Source organism: Pimephales promelas, chromosome 1 (genome assembly GCF_988280905.1).
Source record: "Pimephales promelas chromosome 1, fPimPro1.hap1.1, whole genome shotgun sequence".
Lineage (NCBI taxonomy): Eukaryota > Metazoa > Chordata > Actinopteri > Cypriniformes > Leuciscidae > Pimephales > Pimephales promelas.
This window is the reverse complement of record NC_142769.1, coordinates 22,774,933-22,800,739: the sequence shown is the minus strand read 5'-3', so window position 1 is coordinate 22,800,739 and position 25,807 is coordinate 22,774,933. Positions and strand designations below refer to the sequence as shown.

At 36.7% G+C, this 25,807-nt stretch overlaps 1 protein-coding gene across 6 annotated transcripts in view; it reads right to left on the bottom strand.

Moving 5' to 3' along the window:
* The window catches only part of brsk2b (BR serine/threonine kinase 2b), a 167,713-nt gene that overhangs the window by 75,614 nt on the left and 66,292 nt on the right, over positions 1–25,807 (bottom strand). For all 6 annotated transcript variants that reach the window (XM_089129333.1, XM_089129338.1, XM_089129340.1 and 3 more), the window contains exon 2: positions 16,751–16,845. In XM_089129333.1, the coding sequence (XP_088985459.1) occupies positions 16,751–16,845 (95 nt within the window). The remainder of the gene's footprint in view (positions 1–16,750; positions 16,846–25,807) is intronic.

Below are 25,807 nucleotides of genomic sequence, written 5' to 3'. Positions count from 1 at the left end.
TTTTTTTTTTACTATGTGTAAACTGACATGTACTCATTTGAAGGGAACGATGCCTTGTCAATCTTTTTTTAAGTCATGTAACTTAGTATCACACAAGCAAGATTTAGCCTACGTTTTCACGTGATCGTAAATGAATTGATTTTAAACAGTCCAACAAACAAGATTTTAGTATTAAGTGAATTACACTTTAGACATCATTTTGTCTGTTTTTGCTGTTTAGCCAAAACAACAACAAAAACGTACTAAATTTTAACTGTCTTGTCTGTTCTCCTTTTCCACAGGTGTGAGCTGTGCATGTTAAGAAGACCCCTATCCATCTTGACGACCGATGAATTGTAAATCTAATCTAATTTAATTATTCTATTTATCTAACTACTACTACTATACCTTGGTCCAGTACTGACCCACTGAGAACATTTTAAACGGATTTTTATCCATCTGTGAATTTTGTCTATCTGCAAGTTGTTTAGAATTGTTATAGAATTGTAATAAACGTTACAGTACAGTTTAAGGTTTAATTGCATAAAAGCTTGGATAGAAAACTTCCTATTGCAAAAGTTAGAACATAAGTCTGCATATAAATAATTATTGATACCGTAATGCAAGTTTTTCATGGCACATGTGCATGATGAGGTTGTTTTGTGTTTATTTTTTTTTTTTTTTAAAGGACACTGGATAACTTGTCATTTTGTTATACTCATCTGGATTGGTGGTTTACTCGTCAAAGCTTTTATAGTTTATAAGTTTATATGTGTCTCCCAGCCCTGCAAATCTGGTCCCTTAGATAGAAAGCAGCCAAAAACCCTTTAAAATCAGCAACTGACCAGTTAGACAGTCTATCTCAAACCAATAGACAATCTTAGACTAGTTTAAGCTGTTTTACCCCAGCAGGGAGTGGGTGGATGAGTTGTTATGAACTATCTTTCTAATAGATTGATCAGATAGCACCCCTTTAATCTTTTCTATTTTACCTGTTCATGATAATTTTTGCATGTATTTATGCATAATTGTTCATGATTGTCATGCATGATTTTTATTGTATTATATTACATTTTTATTATTAATGTATTTAATTGTATTAATGTATTTAAATGTATATTATGTAAATGTACTAATGTGTTTGAAAATACACAATAAACCTTGTGCAGTTAAAGCTTCAATTGTTCTTTTTTCTATTTCCCATTAACAGTTAAAATAATATTTCTACGGATTTTCTACAGGTTACACAGTAGCACTATAAAATAAATACAATAACATTTCATACTACACAGTATTATTAAAAATTAACAGTGTAATTCTGTGCTTTAATATGGTAAGAAATTACAGTAAAATAATGTTATTTAATTTGCAGTATGCTTAACAGTACTGTAGTTAGTGTTACGGTAATTTTACTGTTAAATGAAATACAGCAAGTACTGGATAATTGTTGCCAGTAAGTTACTGTTAATTTGACAAGAAATTTTTTACAGTGCATACTGTACATTTGGAGCTGATTATGTGATACAAAAGTAGCCTGGTTAAAACCAGACCATTCTCAGTTGTAACTGAGTTATGGTCTGGCAAAGCGTCATGGACAAATCATTTCGAGAGGGGCGTCACCAACGGACGTCGCGGGTAGACCTAAAACCAATCAGAGCGATGAAGGAGATGACGTATGCAGAGCAGCAGCCGGCAGAGAAAAATCTCAGAATGTTGTTCTTTGCTCAGTTTTTAACAAAAAGAAAACGTTTAAATCGCTTAAATCACACGCGATAGCTGATTCGAACGAGTGATGATCAATGGCGGCATCCATCTTTGTAATGTAGGCTACAAAATCTGCTTCAAAATCCCAGCGCTGTCGTCATCGTGTAAACCCCGCCCCAACGTTTCTGATTGGTGCCGCGATTTCGACGGATTGGAAATGGGCTTGAATGAGCTATTTGCCAGACTAACTTTCAGAGCAAATCTAAATTTGCTGGAAGTTGTCTGGGTTTCCCAGGCTAATACAAAAGTATAAATTAGGTTAATTTAAGGTTAATTTACAAATTGTGGTGGTCTCAATATATCATTGTGCAAGAAACCAAGCAAAAATATGTCTTTTTAAATTGATAATGTGCATCTGTAATCATAATTTGTGTGAAAAGGAAAACAAGTTGTTGGTGTTTTACTGTCACTAGTGGTCATTTCCAGCTGGAAACTACAGTTTCTCCAATGAGCACCAGCTTATTATTTCCAAAAGTTTCCTAAAACGTTCAACCACTAAAAAAAAATGACCACATGCATTCTCAGGATTGGATCAAATTTAACAATTTAAAGGGTAAGTTCACCCAAAATTTTCAATTCTGTCATAATTTTCTCACCATCATGTTCCAAACCCGTAAGACCTCTGAGAAATCTGAGAGCTTATGTACCTCCTTTGACAGTCTATGCAAATACCACTTTGATGAATCAAAAAGTTCATAAGGGATTGTAAAACTAATCCATATGACTGGTTTAGTCAAAATTTTCTGAAGACACACGATTTCTTTAGTATGATGAACAGAATGAATTTAAACATTCAACAACAACAAATCAGGAGTGGTCAACGGAACCTCAAGCATGTTCGCATGACGTTCGACTTGTGCGAGAACCAATGAGGTTCATTCTCGCGTGTTACACAGCTCGTTTGAGCTCCTCCAAGAACCAATGAAGTTCACTCTCGTGTTACGCAGTACGTTTGAGTTTCCTCAAGAACCAATGAAGTTCACTCTCGTGTTACTCAGCATGTTTTAGCTTCAGCAAGAACCAATGAGATTCATTCTCGTGTTAAGCTGCAGGTTTGAACTTCTGGAAGAACCAATGAGGTTCATTCTCATGTATTGCACTGCACGTTTGAGCTTCTGAAAGAGGTTTGTTCTCATGCATCAAGCAGGTACGGTTGAGCTTCTGTTACTGTTATTTGTGAACAGAGATTACTTTAGGATGATTTTTGATCTTTGAGGTTTAGAACTGAATTTTCAGCTCTATAAGCCATTATCATTTCTTTCACTTCTCAAAAATCTTAAATGCGGTAAAAATGTCAGAGCATAATAGAGCCTCTCTTATTAATACTATTCGTCATGATATCAAGTCTCTTCAGAAAATTAGGAATAAACTGCTCAATTCATTTAAATTAGCTTTACTTTAAATAAAGTAAATTGTCCCAGAGATCTTGATGTTAATGGTTTGGTAGTGTGAAAGCAGACTTATAACAGTAAACACAACTGTGGCTGTGCCACACACCTCATCCCATCATTCCAAACACTTGCAGTCTAAAGAGACACCTGAGTGACCTACTAAACCAGCACTGCTGACATCCAAGATATCTCAGCCACAGATTTCTGCCTCAAGTTTGAACAGGCAAAATGTTCCTGTGTGCAATCCTGTTGGTCTTGCTCTGTCCTCTCGTCTGGACCGAGTAGATAACCGCAGCTCTCCGCTCAGTACAAAGCCTCGTTCTTTTCGCAGCCGATCTGCTTCTTGACCCATGACACAAACGCAATGTTTGGTCTCACAATGTTCTACTCCCTTAAAGCCACACATGAAGCACAAGTGTTAGACATAAAACACAACTTGCTCTAAGGCCAAATAAACAACAGAGTCTGAATATTTATTAGTGAAAGGTTGAATTTCACCCCTAAATTGCTTCAGGAAACACATTTTAGAGGCGTGTGATTAGCATGTCTGCTATCGAGAAATTGGATTTGGAAATAGAGTGCAGTGAGGCAGACTTTGGGATGATGGGCTGGAGCATCTATATGGGAAGGAACCGTTCGCTGGGTCCAGCGAAGATGACTTCCTGATAGAGTACTCTGGAAGGGGAATTTCATAAGCCATGGCTTTAGCTGAACCAAACAGCAAACATCACCTCCATGCACATTCTGCTTGTTGTAATGTTGTTGTTTCCCTTAAGTAAACTTTGCAAATTATATTTTACAGGCCAATGTCAAAACAAGAAACACTGCTTGTCATGAATTCAAATTTATGCACGCACATTTGCATAGGAATATTGGGTGCTTTAAGAGCGTCGAGCCTCAATAAACAACTGCTTTGATGCCTTTTGACCTTCCAGAAATTAGTTGCCCTGGGCTCAGTGAGGAATAAATGTGAAAAACATTGATTTAAATACGAAAGGAATGTGTTTTTATTGATCAAAAACTTCTGTCCACAGAGGCTATTCTTCGCAAACTCAAAAATCTCATAGTGCTGCTTTTAACCCTCAAGCTTTAGTTTATTTCTACTGAAGAACATGTTAGGTAGACTGCAGCCATTTCCCAAGACAAAGAGTGATACGGTAAATCTGTTTAGTCCTCACTTTTTGTTCCTTTGGATATTGATGTATGAGATTTTATATATGGGGGGGTGGAAAACCTTTATTTGCGCACTGATGAGTGAAACAAGAAAAAGTGTGTATTCTTGCAGATATGGACATGTTAAACCTGAGTACAGTTTTCTGGATATAGATTTATGACAGAAGCCATTATTTTCATCCTGCCGTGAGCGGGGACACACACGCAAAAAGACTCCTGTGCTCACAGAGAAAAGTAATTATGATCTATCTTTTGCATCACTCACTCATCCTGGAGAGGCAGCTTGATCTCGCACACCAATCACTACCACACATGCTGTATTTAAATCAATAGTTCAATGGCGCAGTGCTAGTCACAGTTTTGCACTGTGTGGTGAAGTACAGATTTATTGTATGAAGGAAAAACTGCCCACTGATTCCATTCTGGCTCAGAGAATCTGCAGTGCTGAAGAAGTGCTTAAATATGCCATAGATCATTGCTTACCTGTGGTACAATATGTTGAAACTTACCAGGGGAATAGCAGGCATTATAACTGGGGGGATTGCATCACACCCCACTTTTCAGGCAAGAATCATTACGTTTTAAGAGCTTTGTTTTGCTTGGCTGCAGTGGGCAGAAAAAAAAAATGTAGGTGGCTGCATAAAATGACAGTTTTATGGCCAAGCGCAAGATTCTGCCACCCAGAAGAATCAACGGAAATAGTCAAAGAAGCCTGCAGTGTTATTTATATACTGTTAAAATATTGAATAATATTGGTAATTAACTTTTATTTTTAAAATGTAGGCAAGTAATTATGTCATGTGCTAATGTCATTTATGTTATTTTTTTTAAATGTTTCCATTTCTTTATTTTTATTTCAGTTTTATTTTAGTACTTATTTGATAGTTTTTCCTTTTTGTTTCATTTCCAATTTTAATTTATTTTTTAAAATTATTTTCACCTCATAATTAAAGGTGCAAAACACAAACCTCTGAGTTTTTGCAGAACTACGCCCCCTCTGGTGACAAGCGAAACTGCAACCAGAGGTGTGCGCGCTCATGGATCACACGCACGTTTCGGCGCTGTTCATCAGCCGCACACATCTTTAGTTAGAGTCATAATGAGGTAATACATTTATAAATCTGTAAGTCATTTAAAATATATGAAAGGAAATGCATTTGAGTAAATTACTTATGTGTGTGTGTGAGGGGGAAACGGGGGTGGTAGAAAACTTCGGTTTTTGTTTCCATCAATCTCCACGTTGAACTGTTTTATGTGCTTACTGTATCCACTTATGATTGTATCATCATGGAAACACGTTCATGAACAATATAAGTTATTACTTTGTATAGGATCCCGTTTGAGCCCTAGAGCAGAGCGGAGATCTCTCCATTTGTTGAAAGCCTTCCCGATGTTGACTCTCGTCTTATTCCGACGCCTGGCACTAGACAGACATTTTATTTTCTTTGTCTTACGAGTTTGTTTCAGTTAACAGCATTGAAACAAGCTGACAATCGCATAATCGGCAAAACCAACTTTGCGTTTCAGGAAATTAATTAATATTATGGCATTTAATAAGCCAAGCTGATATGGTTTATAATCATTTTTCAGATCATTCCTAAGTCCTAAGCATAGACCCCTTTAACTTTCCTTAAAACAGAGCGCTAATGGTGACCTTTCAAGAAAGGTCAGCAATCTGTTATTAGGCTATAAAACTAAAAACGCTTTTTATGTAGACAGGTGTGAAACCATTTTTTAAGTAGACAGATCTGCTAGTTAACGTCACTAAGACATCTTTCAACTTCACATCCTCTCGGGGCGTCTGTGCAATCATAATCATGGAACACAGGTGTCCACGTCAGTTGATTTATCTGTCATTGTAGGCAGCAATGGACATGGACCACAGTTATAAATCTCACATAATGGACATTTTCTCTACTGCTCCTGTCTCAGTTCAGCCATAATGACTTTGGAAAGGAAGGAAAGAGGGTTAAAGGTCACTCCAGGGACCAAATGAAAAGGTAACGGCGTTCCTTTATCTTCTACTTCCTGATTCCTCAGGCCCTTCTCTGTTTGATCAAATGATCAGTCAAAGCTGACGCACCCAATATCAGACGGAGGGCAATAGGATTGTGGAAAAACATGAATGTGAGCAAAAACATTCAACACATTTCATATATTTGACATAAACGATGCACTTCTATATGCACTTTAAAACTGTCCCTTAAATGCAGTTAAGTCTTATAAGCAATATACTGTATTACCATTCAAAAATCAGTAAAATGTTTTTTTTTTTAGAAAAAAGATTTATTGATGTATATACTGTATGTGATTGATCAAAAGTGAAAGTGCAGATATTTATAATCATTTAAAACATTTACATTTCAAAAAAAATGATTTTTTTTTAGCTTTTATATTCATCAAAGAATGCTGAAAAATAATAATTTATAATGGTTTCCATAAAAATATCAGGCAGCACAACTGTTTTCAACACTGATCAAAAGAAGAAATGTATGCATTATTTATGAAGGATCATGTGACAATAAAGACTACAGGAAAACAGTTAAATTGTAATAATATTTTGCAATAGTACTGTTTATACTGTATTCTTATTTTAAAAAGCAGTCTTGATGAGCACAAGTGAAGAAAAAATCCATCCAACACCAAATTTGTGAACTGTCCTTAAAATCTGGCTGATCATAAGAGAGGCTCTATTATGCTCTGACATTTGTACAGGCATTAAGATTTTAGAGAAGTGAAAGAAATGACAATGTCTTATAGAGCTAAGCGTTCAGTTCTTAATCTCAAAGAAAATCATCCTCAATCACCACCCACACAACTGATAGAAATGTTCACAAATAACATTATTACATCTACTGTATTACAACTATACAGCTACAGCATTACATGGCTCTCTGGAACACTGCAAAGAATTATGAGGTCAAATATATTTTTTTCTATAATTAAAACTTTATAACTGACCGTTGACAATGACAATTTATTTATTCATTTGGTAAGTAACTTGATAAATCCCATCCTAAAAATTAAGTCCACATTAAAATTAAACCATGTTACAGTAGGTGTGATTTTTTTAATTCTAAACTACTGTTGATTGGATATCATATGCATATCATGATTCCTGACATATCATATGTTGACTATCATAGGATGGACAAAACCAATACTGTCTTTTCAATATAAGGAGTTGATGTAAACATATGAAGAGTTCAGATGCAAAAGCCTCTAAATGCCATTTGAAATGTTCTTCTTTAATGATGATTTTTACCAAACTTGTATATTTAAGTTCAGTAATTTCACTTAAATAACAATTAATAGGTAATTATCATTGCCATTTAAGTGAAATCACTGAACTTAAATATACAAGCTTGATAAAAATGATCATTCTAGAAGAAAATTTCAAATGGCACTTAGAGGCTTTTGCATCTGAACTCTTCATATATGTATCAATATCACACAACTACATATCACAATTTTAACCTTGAACAAGTTTCTTCGGGAAAAGTGGATCATTCCTGCAATGTGTGCTTTGAAAAATAAATAATAATGATCAATGAAAAGTAATCTAACATACTGATTGCTCTCTCCAGTATGTTTGAAAGGCTCAATATAGATGAAAGCACCCAGAGCCTGAGATAGACAGCATATAAATCACAAACATTTCATAAATATACATATAGAAATAAATCTTTTGAGAGTGTGTCCTACTGAAAAAAGATAAACTGTATATTAATTATCCCATGTCTTGTCACAAATTCAAATGATTCATCTTGAGTTTGATGAAAAACTGAATTTCAAGGAATGATTAACATTGAGTCAACCCGCATATCTTCATTGAAACTTACGTCTATTCAATGTTGAGGTGAATCAAATAAATGAGAGACCAAGTATAAATCAAATCTCCATCTGTTGCTGTAGCTAATGACCAGCTCTCAAACACTATTTTGAACAGCATGATGACTTCCAAACTGTGCCAGAACAACATCACTCAAGCTTGTACAATCCATGCTGTGGATTGAACAAAATAACTATACAGTATATGTGGTAGCTCAAGCAAGAAGACCTTTAATGAAGTGCCAAGACTTGGGGTCAAAGTTGCAGCTTAATCATTTGAGAACTACTCATTTAATGTCAAACAGTTCTTCAGAAAAAAAGAACATATGGATTTGGATCATCATGACTTACTGACTTAATGTATTGAGACAATTCTCAAAATAGTTTCTGTTGTGTTACACAGAATAAACAACGCATTCTCACCCCAAGGCGTCACCTTTGACCATGCTTCAATATTTGACGTTTTAGGCACCCTTTAGCGTCACTTACAAGACGCGATCCTACGGCGTCATCTAACTGACGCTAAAGGAAAGCGTCAGTTAGAGGACGCGGTTATAGGTTTAGGTGTGGGGTGGGGGTAGGGTACACGCGATCCTAGGGCGTCATCTAACTGACGCTAAAGGGCGCCTAAAGCGTCAGATATTGAAGCATGTCCAAATGCTTCCCAAGGCGTCAGTTAAGTGACGCCTTGTGGGTGAGAATGGGCTGGAATAAAGAAAGTCATGCAGGTTTGAAATGACATGAGTAGGGTGAGTAAAATAAGACAAATTAAAATGTTAGGTATATCCCTTTAATCTTGAAGGATGAATTAAACACAAACAGTAATACAGCTACTGTATAAATATCAAATGTACTCAATATCATAAACTGAACTGCATGAATGTGGTTATTTTGGTCATCTGAACACACAGATATGAAAGATTTTCCACACTCCATGTATTTAAGTGACAAAGGAGAGAGGTATTGTTTGTAACTGAACATACAAGAGCTACTAACAATACAGTGCTCGTTTGGGTCATCAATAAACTCAAACCTTATAAAATCAGCTTGGCATCTTCAAAGAGTTATATATGCAAATTGGATGAAGATGCAACGGGCCAGAGGGAAGCGCGTGACAGCCATTTATTTTGTTTTGTGTCCCACTCTGTGCACGTGGTGAGAGAAACATCTCCCTCGCAAACACAACAATCTTCCCGCAGAGCGCAGGAGAAGATGAATGATCCATAATCATTTAGAGGAGAAAAGAGAGAAACGTATAGAGAGAAAATGACACTGCTGTCATCAATGGTAGGATAACAAGATTAGGGTCAGCCATCATTTATCAGCCTTTCAATCTGCCTCTATTTCTGCCTTTGTGCTGGACTGCAAATTTCATTTTTTATTCCCTCCTTGCTATATTCCCTTCCTGCATTTTCTCTATTACAAGGACAAAAGCTGGGATGCTGTCTGTATTATAGGGAGCTACTCCTTTTATATGTTTCAATATATATTTAATATATTTCATTTTGAAATAATTAGGCCTGTAAACATACATTTAGTTTAAAGAAAGTGGGGGGTGGAAATCGTTTAAACAAAATGCATTTGTATACTACTTCATTTTAAAACATGGAAAAAACATGGAACTCTTAAAATACTGCAATACAGCAAATACTGATACACTATTGTTCAAATGTTTGGAGTCTGAGATCGTTTAATGTTTTTGAAAGACGTTTCTTCCACTCACCAAGCTGCATTTATTGAGCAGTATTTTTTTTTTTATAAATAGTAAAAACAGTAATATTATTACAATTTACAATAATTGCATTTTTAAAATATATTATCAAATGTACTGTATTCCTGTGATGGTAGCTGAATTTTCAGTGTCACATGATCCTTCAGAAATCATTCCAATAAGCTGATTGGTGCTCAAGAAACTTTTCTTATCATCAATTGTGTGCCTCTTAATATCATTGTAGAAACAGTTATAGTTGTGTTTTTTAGATTTGGTAGCATTATACAGTAAATGTCTTTTTTGTCACTTTTGATTAATTAAATGTATCCTTACCGAATAAAATGATTACTTTCTTTAAAAAAAAGAAGAAAAAAGAAAAGAAAGAAAGAAAATTCTGGTAATACTTTATAATAACTGTACACTATTAATCATTAGTTAAGAATCAGCAAACAGTAAATTCATCATTTATAAAGCATTAATAGGCATTTAATAATCAGTTTATAAATACTGCTAAATACTTTATTCTTGATTTATAAGCATATCTATAACATGTTTAATACTATTTTCATACTTTATTAATGATCATTTATCATTTCTAAATGAAGTATTGCATTATTTACAACCAATTATTTGTCAGGTTCATAAAATCACTTAGAAAGTGTAGGTAAATGATAAACTATTTACATTTATACATCTTATTATTCAGATATAGTAATAGTTAAAAGTGTGTTAATAAGTGCTTTATTAACATGTGTTTCTACTGTAATTCATGTAGTTATAAAGCATTTAGTGGTGGTCGGATAACATTTTTTGTGAGCTCATCTAAAGTGAGAACTATCTGCCTTGAAAAGCATTTATAAAGGAGATTTAAAGGCTGTTTTTTCTAAACAGAAAAAAAAAACAAACACAACAGTGATAAAGAACTATTTAATGTGTAATAGTTTATGAATCATTTACTTACGCTTTCTAAGTGATCTTATGAACCACTGACAACTCCTAAATAACTGGTTTGTAAATAAAGCAATACTTCATTTAGAAATGATAAATTGATCATTAATGAAGTATGAAAATAAAATTATTAAACACATTATAGATATACACAATAAAGTTTTTATAGATGTATCATAAGCTGCTTATTAATGCTTTATAAATGATGAATTAACTGTTAATGCTTATCAAATGATTTTTAGCCTGCAGTTATTATAAAGTTTTACCAAAATTCCAAACTTTTTGAACAATAACAAAAAAAATCCTCAGAGCTCAAGCAAACATGAATTGTATTCAGCTTTGAGATCTCTGCTCTGTGCCTCGTCACTGCCTTACTGCCTCAGTGATCACATCATTAAGATCTTCATCTCTCTTTTCCTACACTAAAGTACAAGTGAATGCGGATTAAACAAACACCATCTTAAATCACTTCAGTGCAGCACCATTAGAGAGGCAGTGGTTCATTTGACTGAGAGATCATGGATGGAGCGAACACCGCGGGGGGTAGAACAGGATAAGTCATCCCCAGATGTGGAGCTGTGTCTCTGCATAGAGCGTCACAGTTCATCAGCTCTTCTGGAGCACCGGTGTGAAGAGCTGACTCCATATCTCACTCAGCAAAGCGTCAGCAACACACAAACACTAAAGTACTTCAGGTCAGCAAGAGCTCAAACACAGCACTCCAGATCAGGAGAGGTTAGAAATAAAGTCTCAAATATAAAGATGTCCTGCTGGCCTGGGTACTAGTGAGGGACATTTGACAAAACAGTCTCTTGTCTGTTCAAGCCAGTGCTGCACTGACACTGAACATTTTACATTTGTTGATCTTGTACATCATTGGCTATGCCTTGCAAATGTAAATGTTTGGTTTTATGTAATTCTACAGATTTGACACCAATGTTTTCTAACTGGCGAACATAGATGAGGGTTTTTCAAAATTGCAAAAGTGGTGACAGTCACACGTAACGCATTCCCATCCTAGGGCGTCATCTAACAGACACCTTTAGCGTCAGTTAAATGATGCGGGTAGGTTTAGGTCTGAGGTAGGGTAGCTACTGTTGTCACGATACCAAAATTGTTTCGATGCCGATACCAAGTCAAGAATCGCAATTTTGATACTTTTTCGATACTTTTCCTGAAAAGGAAAGTATTTCTTACAGGGCGTGTCACATGCACTCCCTTTACGTAGATCTGTGCTTTTTAAATGCTGTAATAACCTAATATAAATAAATCAATGACAAAAATGCTCTGATTATAATCATATAGTCTATAGATCATTTTAGCTGATGTTTTGTATGCTTTATTTTAGCAGCTTGCAAATTATGTATGCTATCTATGAAAGTTGGGGTGAAAGTTGTACAGCTAATACAAAAATAAATAAAACATCTCCAGTTAAATAGCAGATAATTAATTTATTTCGCTATTAAATACGAGATCTAGTGCTAAAATCTAAAATCGGAGCGCTCTTTTTTTCACTGCTATCAGTTGCAAGGCCTTTTGCGGCTCATCTTCATTCGGATGTGCGCTTCCTTCTATCACCGTTGCGGAGACTATTGTGTACAGGCCGCCGAATGGTGCTAAGAACTTGCAAAGTGTAACTATCAGGCCGGTCCTCGCAGCCTCGAAACACTACCGGCCCACCGGCAAAAGTCCTGAATCTCCGGACTGCCACTTCGCTACTGACCGGTGGCCACAGTATCACTTGTGTTCGCGCATGCAGCCGTGTCGCTGTAGTGTTTGTCTCATGACAGCTGCGGCTTCTTTGCTGCGTGCATGAGGAGAAAAAACACTGATGTCCATAGGGAGGGACTGCGGTCATTCATAAATTTAGGCATTGTGAGGTTTTGTGATCATCGCTATACATTTGAAGAATCGATGCATCGTGCAACACTAGGTTAGACCACTAGGAGGCGCTAAAGAGTGCCATGTGTGTCGGATGTTGACGCATGGTCAAAAGCGTCAGTTTCATGGCGCCTTGGGATGAGAACGGGCTGTCATACGGCATCAGAGAGAATGTATTGAAAAATGTGTTGCCTCGTCCGTAGAAAATGTAATACATTTATAATATGTAGTAATAGCAATAATAATATTAATGACAATGATTTATCAATTTATAGCATTTAAGGACCTCAAGAAAAAAAAAACCACAAACACCAAGACAAATATGAGAGTTAGGAACAAAAAAAAAGTGAGATAAACCAGTTGTAGAAGATTTGTCCAAAGTTGAGAGAGACGATCTAAAGAAAGGGTGTCCAATCAAGTCAATCCACTGTTCAATCCAACCAATCAAGGTCTTACTAGGCATACTAGATTCTTCCATGCAGGCTTGTTGAGGCAAGTTAGAGCTATATTCTTCAGGATATTGGCCATCCAGGAGCAGGATTGAACATGTCTGATCTAAAGTATACCTTTTTTCTTCTTTTTTTTTTAAGTACTGAAAATTGTTGGTGATGCTAGAGCTTCAGAGATAAAAAAAAAAAAACTCTTTTAAAATACAGTTAAGTTAAATATATAGTTTAAGTTATTTTCCACTGTCACTGCATAACATATTGTGTACACTGGCACTCATCCACAGCTTGAGTAATCTCTTCTCTGCAGGGGTGCAACATGTCCCTCCTTCTCCTCAGCAGCCAGTCTCCTGGGCAACACTGGGCTTGGTTTCAGAAATGTTAGCTTTCCCCTCGGGACCTGTCTGGATTCGACACCACACGCTGAGAGAAACTTTCACTCCCACCATCCCTAGGGCCATTTACCATTAACCACCCAAGAGTTGATTAAACCAAAGAGTGATACCTTTCTGAAATGTTTACTGGGATCCACCCTGCAGTGTCAAGAGGCAGTCATTCATTAGGAGGGACTGATGTTTAATGCATGGCTTGTCATAAATAGTTTTGAGTGGCCTGCCTCAAGGGAAACTAAAAGATAAGCACACTATTTAGCATTTTATACAGCTTTTCCACAAAATGCCACCAGACTGGAGTGGAAACACAATTGAATATGCTTTTCCAGTGTTTAAAGAGCTCTGTTTTTCTTAAAATTCATTTATTTAAGAAACATCACCTATGCGATATAACGAACGTGCACCGTGCACCGAAAATGTGGCTGTGAGGCATCTGCGGCACATTCTCTGAGGTAAAGTAGGCCGAGGTCACCTCCTGACATAACCCTCATTAGTGTGACCGCAAAGAAAGTCAAAGAGCTTTTCTTTTCATGTCTGAAAATGTCAGAGACGACTTCATTAGTTCAGGAGGAGCCAGGCAGGGGCCGTGGAGTTCTCCGCGAGGAGCATGTTCTCAAATGCCAGGCTTCTGTTCTGTGTGTGCCACGACCTAACTCACAACGCCACCTCTCCCTGGGAGTAGACATGAACACACACACACACACACACACTAACAGACACTCTGCACACACAAATAAAACCTGACGCGCTCAAGCTGGGCTCTTCTTACACACACGCACTCTCTTACTTTCACTATGTCCCAGCAAGCACACACTGACAGGAAGTACCGAAACCCCTGCTTTCAACATACAGACACACATGCTCTTCCACACACTGACAGCTGCACACCGGCTCCATGCTATGCAAATGCCAGACAACTAGGGGTTCACTGGAGGCTGAGGAAAGAGAAGAAGAAAAACAACAACAGAATGGCAGGTGAACTCCTGCCGACTGTCTAAAATTATGCTAATAATGTCATTATTGTTTATTTATTCCTTGGCAAAGATGGACTCCAGGGGGAACAATGCAGTCAAATGACTGGGAGACAATTCAATTTTGTTAAACTGAAATGAAGTCTAGTTAAAGCCAATGAATCAAGGTGGAATCATGGGAAATTACACCATAGAGAAGATTAGTCATGACTTTGGGAAGTGCGCAAGAACCGCAGGTTGTTGTTTCGCTCTTTTGCCTCTAGTGTCGATCCCCACCTTTCAAAAAAGCCAGATACATTGAAGGAGGTGAGCAAGATCCGAAGCTGATTTTACTACAAGCATATCATTTTCTCCCCCACCTCCTTCCTCAAGCCAATCATGTTAGGTTGCCATGACAACAACTCCTGAGAGAAGCTAAAATAAGCAGGAGATACAACGCAATGGGTTACGTGACCTTCAGAGGACGCGACTAACTATCAGTCATGGAGGCGGATTTACTCTGAATTTAAGTTGGGATCAGAGAGCATCTGTTTGTTTCTGAAATTATACAGCTTGGTGAGGAAAGTAAACTATGACAATCAGATGCACAAAAGCATGCCTCCACAATCAGACTCCCATAAGGACTGGGTCTATTTCCTGCAGAGAAGCAATTTCCCTCGCAGTCCAAACACCTATGAGTGAGCAGGGGGATCTGGGGACTGCATGTGGACCGGAAGACTGTAAAGCTATCTCACATCCAATTACAATGAGGAAACAATCATCTAACACTGAGAGGAAATCACGTTGATTAGGTCAAAAGTTGAGGTCATCTGCAGAATTTATATGTTAAAGCACCATGAATTTATCAAACAAAATGGCAAAAATGGTACATCTTGTCATTTTTGCACCACAGTAGTAGTTTGACAATTATTCACTCTGTAAAGCAAAGAAAACGGCTGACTTTCTGATAATGTTATAATAAAAACCGGTAAAAACACAAAACACTCTATTGAAGACAATTAGACTTAAGAAAGATTCATTCATTAAGTTAATTTTTCAACAGTCCTGAGATATGTCCTAACACATGAGATCAATTAGCATGACATTGTCTATTTATATATTTTCCTTGTCACAAATTACCCCATGAAATGTGTGATTTGTGTAAACAAGCCAATTTTTGCAGCCACATCTGTGGCATTTCCTGATTCTTTTATAACTAATCAATACACATAGAATCAATTCTTAATGCGCATGTGAACGCCATCAGAATTTATCACAGGTTCACGCTTAAAGTCTGTTTAGAGACATTAATATACAGTACATTTTTACCGTATATGTAACCGTAGAGTTTAGGACACCAATAGGTCACTTGAAGGAGTTTTTCGGTTCCTTGCCACTGTTGCCTTTGGCTTGCTCAGTTGGGGATATCAGCTCTACCAAACGTGAATGTTTTTCTACTAAGAAATTAATATTGTTATTATGTTTTGATTGATACTGTGAAGCTGCTTTGATGCAATCTGTATTGTAATAGCGCTATATAAATATACTTGACTTGACTCTTTTCTGATAATACTATTGGCGGAAAAATTCTTAGTGAACAAAACGGTATAAGAACAGCAATGTTTTAATGGTTAGTGTTGTTTTTATAGTGTCGTCTATTATATTGTCTATGATATATAACAGCCTGAACTGAAACCTAATATACCTACGGGTATAAAATAAACGGATCTGAATCTGAATTTCTCTCCAACATTTGGCTTTCAACAAACACAGAGAGGGAACTTTACATTTGATTTAGCTATGTATGACGTGCCACTTTCATAAGAACTAGAGCATCACAGATGGAGTGCACGATTCAAATCATGTCAATGTGTCTCATTGGCACTCCTTACAAACTACTGAATATAGGTAAAAGAATTCAGGGTAAACCTTTCATATACTCAAACAATCCACTGACGGCAGTTCAGCAGCACAGTGACATCAGCCTGTTTCTACTCGAAAGAGTCCTTCATGTTTTGTTGTTGTAGCAAGAACCTTGGCATAATTAGGACAGAAATTGTGCTTTCCCTTTCAGCAAGATACATTTTATTATAGCATTGTGACAGAATGAGCTTTGTGAGTCTAAATAAATGTAAATCCTCAAACTCACCCACCACATTGTAATTGTAATGTAAGTGACAGATTTGGTACAATCAGACATCTTAAATTGACAACTTTCAATTCCATTATAAATCAGCAAAGAGAGACAGGCTTGAAGTACATTAAAAAAACAGCACAATCTTACCTTCATCAACACAGATTCGCTGAGTTTCTCCCGGTTAACAATTTTTATGGCAACTTTCTGACATGTGACACAGTGGATTCCCAGCTTCACAAGGCCTGGAGCGAGAGTAAAAGGAGAGAAGAAAGAAAAGAAATTCTGTCAACACGCATAAAAAGTACATCAACCTAAAAAGCACTCAGATGATAAAAGGCTGGTCCCAGCATGAGTTTCATTTCGGTAAAATGAGAATTCTCCCTCTAAAGCCCCCTGGTATCCATAATGTGACAACCAGGGGCACTTTTCATGTCGCAAAGTAAATGTCAGAGAACATACATAAACACAAACAAGGCCAGATCAGAATCGAATCCCCCTCAATGGCTTTTTGTCATATCAATGATAAAAGACTGTCACTACGCTCAAAGGCTGACACGGGCAGAAACCGTATTTGGCTAAATGCCATGTCTGTGCATGCCTTTATTACCCCCATACATTTTTCAGCATGGCTCTGCATATCAAACTGTTGATTTCCCTGAAGGTTTACACAGGGGGCAGAGGGGATATAAAGACCTGACAGGTCTCTGGATCTCTTTTATATGTATCTCGTTAAAGCCCAAATGGCATCTTGCGCCACTTTCACGACATTCCATTGATGTTGTATCACATGAGAGGACGCTCCGCGGGCGCAATCTACACCCTAACGCCGGACTCGAGGGCGCCGCGGAGAGTGTCCGGGGACCTGATGAATATTTCATCTTGCCGTTATTGCCTTGCGCTGAGATGAACCGACACAGACATGTGTAAAATGCCACACGGCGGCTAATGCAATTGTGAGTCACCGGCAGAACTTTCGAGGACAAAAGCCTGTAGCTGAATACAAAAAAATGTTGTTTTTGCATACACAGTGAGAAAGAAACTCAAGAACTCTGATGGCCAATGTCAAACCTGATTTAAAGACTAGCATGGCGTGTTGTGTGGCCAGCATGAGATACTTCTGTCCTAGTGTCCCTACCAGGCTTCTCAACTATGTAAATCAGCAAGACTTCCTTGATCTACCAGCTTCAACAACACCTGCAAAATTCTGCTGGTAAAGATGCTAGTCCATAAACTAGATCATCACCAACCAGTCTGAGGTCAATGACATATTAGACAATCCTCTAAAAAGAAACCTAATGTAAAAAAAAAAAAAAAAAAAAAGAAACCTAAAAAGAAATCTAAAAAGAAACCTAATGTGAAACCTAATGTAAGTAAAAATGTTCAGTTAAGTCAAGAGTCAAGCCACATGAAATTGTGAAACCTAAATGGAATAATATTTTAAAATTAATATGTTTAATTTAAAAATATGCTCAGCACCAGAATTATGTTTTTTAAATTAATAGATGTATCCCAAAAATTTGGACTAGCATGATCAGTGAATGAGAGACTAGAGTTTAAGTCTTCACTCTCCTGGCTTGTAATTATTTAGGGAGATCAAAATCATCTAGTCTGAAAAAAACAGAGATGTATAAAGTACTAGAAACCCGGACTTGAGTAAAAGTACAAGTGCTCTATCAAAAAAGTGACTTGAGTAGAAGTTGAAGTGCTCTTTAAGCACCACACTTAAGTAGAAGTCCTAAAGTATTCAACATTTTTTTGTACTTAAGTATTGCAAGTAGTTTATTTTAAAATTCACTTGAGTACTAAAAGTAAAAGTACAAGTATTGTGTCCTGTAATTATTAAAGAAAGCAGTCAAAAGTTTGAACTAGCAATCAAATAAGGCACTTTAGTGGGATACAAATTTGCATTGGTAGCCGCCAAAAAAATGCCATTGCAAGAAAACCCCTGAATTAGTTGTCAATGTCTGTGTCAGTCAATACCATTACCCTATAAAACTGGCGTGTGATTTAGGCAGCATGAAAGCCAACTTGCAATGAATGATTCGGAAAATTTTTATAATTGAAACGAGTAACTAGCAGAACATTAAAAAAAATAACGAAGTAAAAGTATTAAATTCATCGAAAATATCTACTGAAATAAAATTAGAAGTATGAGAAAAAGATAATACTCTAGTAGAGTACAGATACAGCATTTTAGTACTTAAGTACAGTACTTAAGTAGTTCTACTTCGTTACTATACATCTCTGGAAAAAAATGATGAAGCTCTAACGTCAAAAGGCACTTCAGATTCAAATTCTTCAACTTTCTAATCATTAAAACATATGGCAAACCTCTCTCATAAGTTGGTGCAATGGAAACTATGGAAACCGACATCAACTAATCAAAGGCTAAAGTTAGGCTAGCACAATCCAGTCAACAACGTTGAGTCAACAACGTTCAAGTCTCTGAAGCAAGTAAACAAGCAGAGTTCTTGTCATTTGCAGAGAAAAACAACACTCGCCCATAAGAGATTTCTCAACTTGACGCCAAAAAAAAAAAAAAAAGCAAGGTTACTGAGTTGCAATGGAGGAGTGTGTGAATAAAACGTCTGCAAGCAATGGGAATAGTAGAAAACAAAATGGTATGAAAAAAGAACAAACTGTAATATAGAGCGTTAAATGGGTTGAAGTGGTACTTGATGAATTAGGTGCCCGAGTGGCTAAGGCTTTGTTCAAATATGAACACCAGTAATACACTCTTTGCTGTAAAAACATTTTGGTTCCACAAAGTACCTAACAGTTAAAATAACAGTTTGTATTGCCATTCTAAAGAACATTTTGGTAACACTTTATTACAAAAATACATTAATGAAGTCGTTACAAATTATTTGCAAACGATAATTATTTTATAATTAATTCATAGGTTATATATTGTAGTCTCTACATTGTGTATATATATATATATATATATATATATATATATACAGTATATGCTACTAATTAATGCTACTAATTAAATGAAAAACCTTTTCTTCTCTAGTGTGGCGTATATCCGAGTGAAACAACTTTTCGAACAAGAAAACAAATGTAGGACGGGACTTGATTTTATCCTTTGGGAATTGTTGATTGCTATTGGCGGGATGTCATGTGAGTGACAGGCTGTCCCGCTCTCGTACCAGTAAACACATTAAGAGAAGACATGTTGTTTTTAATAGAGAGGGGAGATTATTCCGACTAAAGATTTAGAGAGCATATGACTAAAAAAAAAAAAAAAAAAAAAAAGATCTGCACAGATAAATAATATGTAATATTCCATAAAAAAAAGAATTGTCCATTTTAATCCAATGGTGACTTTAAGAGAAAAGTCACTTTAATAGCCTTTCTTGTCATATTTTACTTCAGTGTAAGACTCCACCCTCTCTTTATATTTACTCTTTACATAGTAGTAAACTGAAATGGCACAGCTTTGATAAGCTAACAAACACTCATCAGCATGATATCATGTTCTCATGGCTGCAAAGTGGAACAGCATCCCCGGAGGCTCAGCATGTGTTCTCGTAGGCTTCCCTCGTCCACCCGCTGCAGGGGCTCAACAGATCAATAAATGGGAGTTCATCAGTTAGAGTGAATTGCCTGCTGGTGACCTTCAGCAATAACATGCATCAGTAATCACCAGGGCTTCTCCCATCAACCACCACTCTGTGTCAGATTGTCTTTGCTGTATGTACACACGAACACACTCAGACAATACCTACTTTACTCACACAGTCTCTGTCTTCTCTTTTTCTCTGTAATCCCCACCGTCCCCAAAAGAAAGACACAGTAAACTTCTTTATTTTAACTTCTCTCTCTCTACTACCTACAAATAAATCCCACGGTAGGCTTTGAGATCCGTTTATTTTGCCGGGACTCTTTTCTTTTTCTTATTAAAGAGCATGTAGCGTGGTATTTGTCAGTGAAGTTGAGAACGCAATAGATAACCACGGCTCTTGCTAAGGCCCAGAAGTCCCACTCAGATCTATTTTGGATTATTGTTGCAGGAACAGGGCTCCAGTATATGTATATATATAAACAATACACAGTGACTGAAACAAATGGAGTCAGTTTGAGGCTAAATATAAAAGGCTACTTGTGCTTAATGCTGAAAAAGGTATTGCAGTCTGAATGTAAATGGCTTGTGATATTCAACTTGAATGTTGGCCACTTTTTGAGAACAATGTGTAAATGAAGTGTTGGTTATGAACACAAGAACTTCATTTTTAAAATGACCTACAGTCACCATTAATGTCTTATCAGAACAAAATGTACTGTTTGAGAATATTATTTGTTATTTACAGTCGGTACACACACACTCCAATCTATTTTTACAGTAATCTGTTCTAGTGAACATCACACACACACACAATTGCAAACACTCCTGATATGCATCCACTGATGTCCAACTTTTGGTTCAACTGGTTATTTGGAACTCTAAAAACACTGACCTACATAATTACAGATCAGAACGTGATATTTACAGGTTGGATCATTGAATTTGAATCGAACCCATGACCTTGGCATTGAGAACAACATGCTGTTTGAGCTAAAGGTATTCAGCACAAATTAAATCTCCGATGGCCCTGGATCAATACATCACACAAACAATTTATCAAAAAGAGCATGTTAAATTATTAAAATGACCGCTTCCCTGCCAACTACCCACACAGCAACCTTTTTTAAGTAATGTGTCAATGTAATATTAGAACACTTGTTTCCTTTGCAAAAAGATATGCTAATGTTTCAAACCTCTGACTTTCCACATCCCCATTAACCCATTGCATGCTGACTCTAAACGCAGTCGGTCAAAAGTGTCTGACAGTGACGAAGGGCAGGTGTGAATCACAGGGATCTGATGAGCACTTGTGTTCTCTGAAAGGCTGATTAGAGCGGGTCAGCAGGAATGTCTTCAGCGGTAATGAGGGCTAAACACTGAAAACAATAACACCAACTGCTCTAATAACAGCAAGTAGCTCATAAAACCTAGGAGTCAGGCTTTATCTTTTATGTTTGTTTTTTTTTTTTTTCCTCATCGCCTTCACTGTAAAAACCCTTCAATTAATCCTTTTATAGTTTCTGCCTAAGCTGGTGGTCTTGAGATCACCACACACACTTTCACCACTTCAGCCCCCTGATTTAAGACCTGGAACCTTCTGAAAGACACTTATTTCTGCCAATGTATTATTTTTACTGTAACTAGTAGGGGTGTAACAATATTACATGAAACAATATATCGCAATTCAAAAATGCAACAATACGTATCGTGGATAGTCCCCACAGAATAGTTTTCAGAGTTTTAGTGTAAGTACTACGTTAAACTGCTATACATAATGTTGATTATAATGCATAATAATGCAATGGGGGAATATGATAATGCAAATGTCTGATGTTACATGTAAAAAGTGGCTGGCATTATTTTAAATGTATCTAGTCAGTGCAAGAGTGCAATCAAATAATTCTGTATTTTCAGCATCAGAAACATGAATATTTTTATTATAGTGTCACCATTGTCCTTGGGTTAAGCGCCAAGTCAAAGTCTATTCATTTGAACCCACAATGTAATATAAAATTTAGCATTTAAATCAACAGTACATTTTTTGTTAACCTTTTACCATATGTCTTGAGTACCGCAAGAATATTGTATTGTGAGTTCAGTATCATCACATGAGGGTCTCATTACACCCCTGGTGACAAGAGCTTGGCCGCAACTGTAAATTACTGTGAAAAGATTCTTAAAAATGATTGGAAGGAAAAGGGAAGTTATACTCCTCACTGCTTCACATTTGTGAAGGACATGACATCTATGTAGATTTGATGTGGTGTAGGTAAAAATAAATTTGTAACATTCTATAATAAAGACAAAAAAACTGCCAGTAAGGAGCAATTTTGCATTAAAAATGAATTCAATGATGCTCATGGTAGAGTATGGTAACACCACATATTTGAACATTAAACGGTGAAATAAACAGTACATATATTTGAAATACATGCGGTTCAATTAATGTTCCACACATCAAAAATGTCAGTTTACCAAAACATATTAAGCTGCACAATTAATTTTAACCTGACACTTTGCCTTTAAATATGTATCTTCCAAAAAAAAAAAGATAACCTGAAATCAGGAACATTGGAGACCAGCCAACAAAGCGTGTGTGTGTGTGTGTGTGTGTGTGTGTGTGTGTGTGTGTGTGTGTGTGTGTGTGTGTGTGTGTTTACCAGGTGACTGCCTTTTAGAGAGAAGCCATTTGGAAATTTCACAGTGTACCATCTGTGCCTGTCAAAATGATGATTGATGATCTTAAAATCTGAATCTGAATATATATATATATATATATGAAAGTATGGAAATTAAGTTGGTTATGTCAGTAGTGAAAAGTTACTTTTAATAGCAGTCCATTTGGGATGAAGCTACATGAGACTGGGGAACAAACCCCATGAGGGGTTCGGGATCACTCTCTTTCTCCTGACTCTTCTTTGTGAGCATGTAATGTAGATTGTTGCATTTATCAAGCATCATTGAAACAATCTGAGATGCCATCTGCTAACTGCAAACACAGAGATATAATAAGAGTCCCCTCAGGCAGACAGACTGAATCATGTCCGTCATGCTGTACGGCAGCCAGGAGTGATTATGGCCTGAATGGCGACTCACCATGAAGGTGGTGAAGGGGCAAAATAAAGTTAATCCCAACACTGTCAGAACACTAACAATGATTTATTTGTGCAGATACATTTAAACCAAAGCTCCCTACACAAAAGAACAACTACAAGCCTGCAGAAAATATAACATTTTAAGGTTGATAGGAACAATGTAACTGTAGAGGGCAAAGTAATTTATGCTATGTAAGGGGCTCAGTATAAGTTCAAAATGTTAAGCTCAGCATTTGTGGCATAATGTTGATTAAAAAAAAGAAAAAAATAGAAACACATGTTTTTCCTTTAACGTTTTTTTTTTTTTTTTTTTTTTTTTTAATAGCATATTAATCCTGTTTTAATGGGTTAATACGGTAATTAGTGTTCCCCTTCGTTGTCACTCCGAGTTCCGTCGGATGAGGATGCATGGGGACGTTTTTCACACACACACACACACGTGTGACCATCAGTATGCGTCTATGTGTTGTATATTTATACATAACCATTTTTAAAAGTTTATTAAAGTCTAACTGAAAAAATAACACATTTATAATAACACTTATAATAACACTTTTGTAAAAAAAAAAAAAAAAAAAAAAAAAAAGATTGTTTGACTATAGGAATTGATTACCTCAAAATGTACTGTAGATCACCATGAATGTGCCAGGGAATATATCTTAATTAAATACATACACCTCTGGTTATTGTTCATGTGAAAGTGATTTATCATCCTATCTGATGGTTATGCTCATTTTTCAGAACAAAATAGGATTTTTTACATTTGAAATAGTTAACCCTGAAATAGTTAACCCTAGGTCATCTTAAACACCGGGTAAACTGAATCCTGGGTTTTCTTGTTTCAAGTTCCACACACTGCTCATAATTTACCTGGGGTAAACAATTATTAATCCTGGGTATTCATAATCTGAGGTTTCACGCTGTACATTCCTAAGCCATGGGTTAATTTTTTGCCGTTTCAGTGTCATTGACTAGATGAATGCAGCATGCGACCGGTTTACAAAAAGATCTATCTAGCATTACGCATCCTCGTATTGACGACTGTACTATCGAGTTTATCCTGAAAGGACATTTCTGACTATAAAGGTAAGAATGAAACGTTGTCTTCTTCACTCAATTGTCATATTTTACATTTTTCCTCTCAAACACTGATTTTACTGTTTATACAATGCTCAGTGTTTGAGTGACTGTCCAAAGGACGCAAATATGAGTACGCAATTGACCTATGGCTAAGCCACGCCCTCAAACGCATTGAGCCAATCACAGTGCGCAGCTAACCCAATACACTCAGACATTCTCTGCTTCCATTGAAATGCATTGCAGTTAGTCAGTCATTTGTTTTTCTTGTCATTTTAAGTTTAAAATGGTCAAACAGTGTGCATGGGGTACATGCAACTCCGACACTAGGTTCCCGACAGGCTGGGCGACGGTGTTTTTTTTTTTTTTTTTTTTACCCTTTACAAAGCTACATCTCAACTAAGATAAATGTCTGGATAAAGTAAATACCACAACACCAACTAAATGTGGATAAATTAAACAAGGATATCTACATCTGTTCTAAGTTAAGTCAACAAAGTTTTTGAACGTTATCTTTAAAATTTCTAGCGTAACGTTAGGCTAACATTAGAAAACGTTAACGTTAGCTTCTAGCTGTGTTGTACATCATGTCACTTGGCTTCATTAACGTATCTGTAAATAACCGAGATAACAAATGTTAACGATGTTGTGTTGAATGATTCATGTAAATACTGTAGCACCAAACGGTGATGGCAACAATTTGCGGTTTATCACGTTTACAATGTGACCTATACATTTTTGCCTGGAGCTTTTCATCGACCTTCTCAATAATAAAATTATTAATATAACCCTCCAATGCATGGTTAAGACCCTTTAGGAGACTTCGAGATGATATATAATCTTTCTGTCTCCAAAAATCACCAATTACCTCCTGTGAAATGTCTCCTACTGTGACAGCTGCCATAGCGCCTGTCCCCGAATGTTGACTGTTTGTCCGAGTGAGTGGAGGGGGCGTGGCTTATCCATAGGTCAATTGTTAACATTCTAACACTGCATTGTTTCACACTGTACACGTCTGTAACCGCAATGCAGGGTTAACACGGCAAAAGTTTCATAACCCCAGGTAAAAACGGGTGCTAAGCCCGCTTCTAAATTACAAGTGTGAAACATTCCTTTATCCGGGGTTAAAAGTTGTGTTTAGAACCAAGATAACCCGGGGTTAAGCGCAGTGTGAAAACCCCTAGTGAGAAATACAGATGCAAAACGAGACTGTGAAGTGAATGGACTGTTATAGTACCACACACTGCTATGTAAAAAGGATTAGTAGACAGTCACTCAATGTTGTCAAGCGTACTCAATTTCAAATAAATCAATGAACTTTCTCAGGGCATCAATGAGTCTCAGGGCTTATTTCAGGCTCATGTCCAAAAGCAGTCCCAAAGCTTCTACATCCTGGAAGGGGGATGGATTGGACAGCAGACATGTCTCCAGCTGCCCCTCCCAGAAGCACATGCTCCATGA